General features: G+C 31.7%; 1 protein-coding gene across 1 annotated transcript; it reads right to left on the bottom strand.

The window, feature by feature from the left end:
* Nucleotides 1-4,979: 4,979 nt before the first annotated feature.
* Nucleotides 4,980-7,868, bottom strand: LOC125215908 (wax ester synthase/diacylglycerol acyltransferase 11-like). Its single transcript, XM_048117490.1, has 7 exons — nt 7,613-7,868; nt 6,943-7,512; nt 6,575-6,641; nt 6,404-6,501; nt 6,107-6,319; nt 5,208-5,345; nt 4,980-5,102 (listed from the first exon to the last, which is right to left on the bottom strand). Exons 1-7 carry the CDS (start codon nt 7,838-7,840, stop codon nt 4,995-4,997), a joined length of 1,422 nt encoding a protein of 473 aa, XP_047973447.1. The 5' UTR covers nt 7,841-7,868; the 3' UTR covers nt 4,980-4,994.
* Between the last annotated feature and the right edge of the window lie 1,600 nt (nt 7,869-9,468).

Genomic DNA, 9,468 nt, shown 5'->3' with positions numbered 1-9,468 from the left:
CCGGAATTTATTTATAGTACTCCTACTATATAGTAGTAATTGTGATTACAGATAGAAAGTAGGGGTTTTGGTTTATCCATGCAATAAATTTGATCGGTGTTGAAAGCGACCTGATCAAGTAAGGTCTAAAATATTAATGGTGGTATCTCTGCTAGCTCTTATAATGATGTATCTCAGATGTTGATTTTCGTGGTTGGCCTAAATGTGGATAGCTAACTACTTACTTTATAATGATACTTTACATATTCCCTTCATCATTATGACTACTTTTTTGACGCAAGTTGCATGTACTCCCTCTGTCCAAAAAAAAAATACAGTAACAAAATTGTAAATGACACGGATTTTAATGTATATCGCAATTGGTAACGTAAGAGAGAGACTAGTGAAGAAAAATGTGATGGAAATAGTGTTAGTAGATTGCGATGTCCATATTTAAAATGATATGTATCATTAGTATTGATTTAATAAATTTTATATTTAGAATTAGGCTAATTTTAATGGATAGCCCAAAATGATAAAACTTGTCTATTACTTATGGACAAATGAAGTATTTAGTATGTTAGTCAACAAAGTTAATAGAATACCATGTGATTATGCAATATATTAGTTTTATAAGAATAATATTATAATAAAATATGAATAAAATAAATTACATATTAAAATAGATCTATTATATATTGATACAAATGAGATGAGAACAGTAATTTATTTGGTTTCATTAATAGTCCTATTTTCTCATTGTTGTCCAGTCCCATTAGTAGTTCTTTCATTTTTACAATTTTAGAGACGCAGACTTCACATACCATTAATTCACTCAACTCAAATTATATTAAAAAAATTAATTTAGAAAAATAAAGGTAGGACTAACATTCTACTAACATTTTTTCTATTAAAATCAAATGATTTCTTAAAACTTATACAAATAAAAAATGAGACTTCTAATGGAAACTGAAAGTAGCATTAGCTTATTAAAATGAGTAACTTGTTAGTTTCACATTAGCATTTTGTTTTTAAATTATATACGGAAAGAATATAGTATTTGGTTTGAATGATATAGAATTGATAAACTAATTCAGCTTAATCAATTTAATATGTGTTATACAAGTAATATATATTCTCTGGTTCTTTGTTGATAGATTTGCTTCTTTTTTAACATATAAATTAAGAATATATTAAATGTGTTAAATGGAGAGACAGTGGAGTAAAAAATATGAACAGAGAATTAATTTTACAAACTAGATATGAGTTAATTATTTTGAAACTTTTTTTTAAAAAATGACTAAGTAACAAAGAACGAGAGAAATGGAGTGCATCTTTAATTAGTGTGAGCATTTTATCTCTTATAATAATAACAAATCTTTCCGATTATAACCTTATGAAATTAATTATTCGTATTTGATCTTCCATGTTTAATGTTTTGTAAATAGATATAGGGAGTATGAAATATTGGCATGATAAATTTGAAAATAAAACTGAGAATATGATCCATCTGTCAAAGGCAGAGCTAATAATACAGCCAAACATTTATTGGTATAGTTATTGATTGAGTGTGCATTGTTATTTTCAATTGGCAGCACGTACACAGCCATTTCTCAATCAACAATCAACTAGTAAATAGTAGTAGTATATATAAATATGGGAATTTGACCAAAATAACTTCATTTCCAATTAATTTGAATTTTGACTGATTTAAGTATAACAATATCTTGCTCAATTCCAATTCCGACTATGTATTTTTCAATCGAACTATTTTCAGATGATGTTAATTTTTAAATTTACACTGCTCATTGTTATACGATCTCGTTTCAACTCACTTTTTTCAAGAAGATTAATAATACTTCATGGTTTAACCAGTAGTCATTATTATCTCCAACCTTTGGTCTATTAAATGAAGTGAGAGCCGTCTCAGCAGACAACAATATTGCTTTTAATCTCCCTTTGTCTACTGTAGTACTATAACACGCATTAAAAAAAATTACTACCTCTTTAGAATATAAAATTTGAAATATGTTACTAGCATTTGAAATTTTTTTAAAGTAACCACAATAAAAAAGACTATCCCTAAATTTATGATAAATTATTATAATCTTTTGCTTTGTAAGGACTTTTGTATTTATGTTCTCTGATTTTGGTTGAGATATCAACAATAAGAATATTTTATAAAGCATTGGTGGTATAATAGTTAGACACGCAAATTAGTGTCTTTAATAGTATTAAAAAGCATCCTTAGCCGTTTTTTTTTTGTTGTAGTGACGTGTTTGGATCTTAAATGTAGGTTACTTCTATGTTTATTGATTTATTTTCTACTATTACTCATTCGTTCACGAAAAATAGTGTAATTTTTGGACAGCATAAATTTTAATGAGAATTGGTAAAGTAAGAAACATGAAAGAAAAAATAGATAAAGTAAGAGAGTAATAGGGAAAAAGTAAAAGAGAATGAAAAATATGAGTAAAGTATAAAATCAAGGTTCCATTTTAAAATGAGAGAAATATTTGTAGATATTAAAAAATGATAATTAAATTGAGAATATTTTTAATGAGCAAGGGAGCATATGTTTTATAACTTCTATTTCTATAATTTTTGAAGAAAATGAATGGTGTCGATTATAACTGAAGAGCCATGCAACTGTGCCATGTATACACAACATAGGCCATAATAAATTATCAACTACTCCATTCATTTCTCCTAACTAATTGTAGTTAATAGGCTAAAAAGTAATGAAAATATTAGTTTTACATGTGGATGTCAGAGTCGAAAACTTGAAAACATAATCATACTATTAATTTGTTTCAAATTTCAAACCCTTAGTTAAGGTAGTACGTAATTTTAATTACAGTATTTGTACGTAATTTTGAAAATTAATCTATTTTTTTAGGAATCTATTTATGAAATGTAGACTTATATAATGATCCTTTATTAATTCATTTAGTAAATCCCAACTAACTTTTAATTAAGTTTTTGTTATACCAAACTTTTCCGACACCCCCAGTGGATTAATGAGTTCGGCATCGGTTTGCTTGATTAGTAGATGTAACGTTTATAATGTTTAAAAAAAAAAAAAAAACTTTCTATATATTGTACGACAAGGGTTAAGTTGCACAAAACCTAACATTAGAGAACCATTTTTTCAGTCCTAAATTTTGGACTTTTGCTATTTAAGTATTTAACAATATTTTTTCCATTCTACTACATTTACAAAAATTAATCTCTTTCTATTTTTGGTGAATTTCTTTCTACAATAATATAGACTCATTTTTAGTAACAATATTGCAATCCATTTGAAGTTAAAATTGCTGTCGTAATTAACCAAATTGTGTGGACTGGGGTCCATTGGGCCTTAATTTGGTTAGATTGAGTTTATCGACAATTGGGCTTTTAAAAGTAACTCCGTGATACAATTTTTTCAATTAAGATCATTATATTCTCGATCCTAATTTTTACAGCATACACCTCTAATTAAAATATCAATATATCATTATTTATGGATAATATATTTCCCCTACAGGCTACAGCTAAATGAATAAACCATTTGTCCCAGAGAGGTAAGTCAGGTAACGATACCGATTAACATTTAAAAAATGGATGAAAGATTTAATACATATGCATTGCAACACTGACACATGCATGGTTTTATATTTTTTTGATTAAGATCAACTTGTTCCGAGATAATGCAAGATTAATTTTGTAAATGCCAAGACTTAATCAAATCATCGCGCATAGTTGATCAGGGTAATTTGGACATCAGCGCCGATTATTCAAATTCTTTAAATATAGTTAATCGCCATCATCAATAAGTGGATATTAATATCTCAACTCCACGTACTATATAAATGGAAATTTGTATTTCATCTTCCCCGTATTGTTGTATATAGATATAGCATTGAGAATATGAGGCAGAGCTAATAATACAGCCATTTATTTATTGGTAGTTATTAAGTGTGCATTGTTTTGTTTACAGTTTGCAGCACAGAGATTTGTCAATCAACTATATACAAATATGGGTATCTGACAAAAATAAGTTGATTTCAATTGAGTTTCAATTTTGTCTGATTTAAAAGGGAACAACCTGTTAAGGGACAATATTTCCCTTAACAAGTTTCCGGCGTCGCAAAGGCGATCGACGGAGGAATAAACGGTGGTCTCGGGATCCGTCGATCAAACCAAGAACAAGATAAAATTAAAATAAAAGCCTTAAAATAAAATTAAGATGATTTGATATTCCTTGAATGATTGAAATGAATAACATTGTCCCCTATTTATAAGGCTAAATACCCTAACTTAAGGAATAAGAAAATAATCCTAATAAATATGAAAAGATATGGAAAATTAATAACTAACTAAATAATACTATATGGAGATAATTCTAGGGATATGCTCGTATCACAACCTCTTGCTCAACTCATTCGACAATATATTTTTCAATCAAACTATTTCCAGATAATCTTAACTTTAAATTTTACACGATTAATTTATTTGTTCGTTGTTATATTATCTTGTTTCAACTCACGTTTTATAAGAAGATTAGTATGTTATTATTTAACCTGTGATCATGGTGATTATCTTGAATAATATTTAAATTTATTGGTGATTATCTTGAATAATATTTAAATTTATTGGTTTGTTGTTTATTACTCTCTCCATCCTATTGAAGATGACTCACTTTTAATTTTGATTTGTCCCAACTAAGATGACTCATTACTAACGTTGGAAACACCTTTTATCTTCAATTTATTCCCTCTCTCTTACTTTACTCTCTCCACTAACACACACTAATTTTGTAAATGCCAAGACTCATAATTAAAGACTAATTAATCTTGAATGACATTGTCTCCAAATTAAGTACGACCAATGTTTATCAACCTCAACAATATTCATTAAATTAAATACAATATTATTAAACACATCAAATGGAAAGTCATCTATCAGCAGTAATCGAGAGAAGCTGACGCGAGAACCTTTTCTTTGACAGCTTCCTTAATGTTTTGAAGAGATCAGACCAAATCATCGCATAGTTGATCAGGATTTGCGATCAACTTTTCATCAGCGCCGATAGAAATTATTATTTTATCATTGTAGCTTAGGTAATGGATAATCAACGACTGCATGTAATTATTCGAATTCAAAAAAAATATAGTTGATCGTCACCATCCCATATAAAGAATGAAATAATTAAATTGTGCAATTAATTAGTTAGTTGATCTTACTTGAGGAAATCCGCAAACAGAAGGCGCAATGTAGCGTAAATGATGTCCAAATAAATTGACCTCCTCAGTGGGACCCATCACATTAGAGAAAGTAAATGTTGTGTTTCGGAAAACAGCCCGAGTCAAACGCGCTGCTGCCTGCGCATGCGAATTATTTTGGAGCATAAACAAATGAGAATATTGTTTTTGTGTATTACTATCTTCATCCACAAAATTTGTCCCACTTTGATCCAGTACGGGTTTTTAAGAAATGTAACAGAAAGTGAGTTGAAAAAGTTAGTGGATTGTGGATCATACTTTTATATATTAATTTTATAATAAAATGTGAGTAGGAATGAATTAGTAGAATATGAGATCCACTACCAAAAATGGTAAAAGTGAAATGCGACAAATTTTAGGAGACGGACGAAAATGGAAAAATAGGACAAATTTTGATGAACGGATGTAGTAATTTGTCCAAAAAATATAAAAAGGACATTAATAGAGTTAATTGTAGCGTAGTTTAATGCATTCTTATAATGCAGTGTTCACAATCACCAATACTCCCTACGCTTCAAAATAATAACTCCTATTTAATACAGTAGGAGTATTCATTTGAATAAAAGTGGTAGATGTATTGATTATTTTGAATGGAGAAAGAGTTTTAGTGTACTTTACTAATAATGATATTTACATTATGAAATAGTATTTACATTTATATTATGAGCGGTGGCGGGTCATACAATCATACTATTTAATGTATAGACGATCAATAAATTCTTTTCTTTTTTTTTGGAAGAAAATCAATAAATTCTTATTACGAGGAGGATGCTATGATGTCGGCACTCGGCAGTGTCCACAGATGGAAAATTTTTAGATATTTTTTTTAAGACACGGAGTGAGTATATATATATATTTACCTTGATTCCGAAGAAAGAGCTAGTTAATTTCATGGTAATGCAGGCGCATTGGTGAGCAAGTGATAGTTTCTTTCGATCCATGGTGGATTTAGCTCTACGAATGTATGTTAATGGATCATCTTGCAAAGCAATACTGAATGGAAGAAGAACTATTGCTATTACGTTGCCCCACATCCCATTCAACTCCTCTTTCTCCAGCATCTCAGCCAAATCCTTTTCAATTTTTCATACTTATAAATTCATTAATTCTCTCTTTTTATACTATGTCAAAAACAATAATTGAAATCCCTTAATTACCTCAATTGTTGGAGATGGTCTGAGGTTAAACACCACAGTTGATCGAATACTTACATTTTTCGGTAGATTGTTTTCTCCCCCTTTTTCTCCATTCTTCACTGGAAATAAATATACATAAAATCAAAATCAAATTACCAAGATGTAAATAATACTTATAAAAAATATTCTCACCGTATAATGAGTTGTGATAACGACTGAGGCCGGCCTCCGTTACTCCGAGGGCCACATCATTAACGCTCTTCCATAATTTGTCGACAACAAAATGTTAAAACAACAATGTACAACATTCACACATAAACTTTTAGGTGTTCGGTTTGCAAGATTGTATCCGGATTAAATTTATACTGTGTTTGGTTCATGAGATTCAACCTCACAACTCAATCCTAGATGGATAATTAATTAGTCTAGCTACCCTATGATTAAAATAATCTCACAACTCAATCTTAAATTATATTTTAGGAGTATTATTTTATCTTGGAAACTGAACATCACCTAAGAATTGAATCAAGAATAATTAAAAATTAATTGATCACACATACCACGTTCATGGCGTTCTTGACAAACTTGACATCTTCAAGACTAACGATCCTATGCGCAAATCTCTTCCGGCTGAGCCTAACGCCGCGCCCGGCTCCCACCGGAGTCTTCACGTCTCTCAGAAACAGCAACGTCGCAACAAACGCCGCCACATCCACCAATGTATAAAACAAAATCAAAACAACCATCCAAATGAATTTCAGTAATCCTCTCCCGCCGCTGCCGCCTTCCCGGCGCTTCTTGGACGGCAGCGGAAGCACCGGCAAGGAGGCGGGATCGTCGAGCTTCCTGGAGCAGGCGTGGGTGAGCGCAACGAGGGAGACGCCGTCGCCTAAGGAGTGGTGGATCTTCATCACCACCACCGCCTCCGCGTCCGACGTCTTCACGTTCAGCACGTGGAACTCCCACAGCGGCTTCGCCACCGCGTCCATCGGAATCTCCGACAGCCTCGACGCGTACTCCGCCACGAACTCGTCCGGAGATTCTGTGGCCGCGGCCACGTCCGGGACGAAGATGTGGCGGTCAAGGTCCACCGCGGTCCGCCTCCAACGGAAACTGGCCCCGCTCGCCACCTTGTTTCCGACGGAATTGATTTGGAATTATTAATAAAAATTGGTTAATTTTTGAATAAAAAAATGTAAAAAAATTTGAGTAAAAAGAAATAATACTAACGAGGATGCTGGAGAAACGAGGGTGCTTGAGGAGAGTTTGGTGGATGCATTTCTTGAATAAAATGGGATCGATTTTGGAGTAATAACCCATGAATAATATTATGAAGATATTGAATTTGGGGGCTAGCATCATTCGACCGGTGGGACTCATCGGCTCCTCTTCTTCTTCTTCTTTTTTCTCCATTTCTTCTTTCTTTATCGCCATTGATTTCATTTTGGAGTTTTTCATTGGTATAATTTCGAAATTTAAATAGCGTCCTCGACTACTATTGAAATTTTATTTAGTAGTAGTACTAATAATTATGCTTGCTGAGAAAGTAGGTTTTGGTTCATCCATGCAAATGAAATTGGTCAATCTGGGTAGCTAAGGCCACTATAGTTGGCCGGGCCACAAAATCGTGGCCGGGCCACCAATGCCCATGATTCCCACTATAGTGGACATGGCCAAGCCACCAAAAAATTTATTTTTTCCATTTTGTTTATATTTTAATTAAAAATGGGTATATTTATAGAATTTGTGTAGTAATGAGGTTAAAAAAATGTGTATACTTATAGAATTTAAAAAAAAATCAGAAAATATGAAGAGCCGCGGCCCGTGGCCGCTGCAATAGGAGAGCCGCCACGGCTCCCGCCCAAAGCCCCAGCCCCCCCGCGGCTGCCCACCCCTGTCACTATAGGGAGCCGCGGCTCACGGCTCTCCCGTGGCCCGGCCGCGGGCTCCCCTATAGTGGATACTTTACGATGATTACATATATAGTACAGTATGCGTTTGTCTGTTTACACATTTGTTTAATACAGCTACTGTGCTCTAGGGTTTAGTGTCTCGGATTATATTGCTCAATACGGTTTTAATAAAATGAAATGTAGTTTAAAAGAGTTTATACTACAATACGGTGATAATAGTGATACTACTAGTATTATATCTGGTGATAACTTTATGAGAACTAAATCATATCAGCTATTTGATAGTACATATAAGTTCTTTGATACATCAATAATATTAGTTGGCATCAGTTACTAACATAGAATTAGATGATATTAATAAATCAGTGAATTGATATTGAGGAAAAAATTGATACATTTTGTGATAAGACAACTAATATTAATGTAATTGCGAACAAATATAGTTTTGTGATATGAATGTAAAAAAAGTTCTATCATGATCCACCTCCTACATATGCACAAGTATATAAGTAATAGTATTAGTTTTAAAATATGAATAGAATAAGTTGTTGAAATATTGAATTGATTTACTGTACTCCACAAAATAGTAAAATACGGTATCATTTGAATTTAGATGGAGAGAATATCTTTGACTCTTTCTGTCTTACGGTAAGAGTCACATTTTGTCATTTCGGTCCATCACATAATAAGAGTCACATTTCATTTTTACTATAAAAGACAAGGACATTCCACTAACTCACTTTAATTTTGGTTTTAAATTATATATATACAAATGTAGTATTTGGTTTGAGAATGATAAATGATTGATAAAATAGTTTACCGTACGTAGTCAATATTTAGAATGTGTTATACGGAATGTATCTCTATATTATGCATTTATCTATTACTGATATAGTTAGTCAATATTTAGAATGTGTTATACGGAATGTATCTCTATATTATGCATTTATCTATTACTGATATTAACTATTTTCGATTATAACCTAATAAACTCAATTATTCAGATAAACTCTACATCTGTAATATAAAACATTGGCATGATAAATTTGAAATTGAAACTGAGAATTCCCATCTGCCAGAGGCAGAGCTAATAATACAGCAAACTTTATTGGTATAGTTATTGAGTGTGCATTATTATTTTCAATTTGCAGCACACAGACATTTGTCAATCAA

The sequence above is a fragment of the Salvia hispanica genome, chromosome 3 (assembly GCF_023119035.1).
Source record: "Salvia hispanica cultivar TCC Black 2014 chromosome 3, UniMelb_Shisp_WGS_1.0, whole genome shotgun sequence".
Lineage (NCBI taxonomy): Eukaryota > Viridiplantae > Streptophyta > Magnoliopsida > Lamiales > Lamiaceae > Salvia > Salvia hispanica.
Note: the sequence above shows the minus strand (reverse complement) of the source record. Positions and strands in the feature narration are given on the sequence as shown.

Excerpts from the sequence above, each read along its gene's own strand:
- LOC125215908 (XM_048117490.1), bottom strand. The coding sequence starts at position 7,840 with ATGAAAAACTCCAAAATGAAATCAATGGCGATAAAGAAAGAAGAAATG. Across the intron at positions 6,642-6,942 it reads TCAAGAACGCCATGAACGTG|AGCGTTAATGATGTGGCCCT; the intron begins GTATGTGTGATC and ends AAATTATGGAAG. Across the intron at positions 6,502-6,574 it reads TTATCACAACTCATTATACG|TGAAGAATGGAGAAAAAGGG; the intron begins GTGAGAATATTT and ends ATTTATTTCCAG.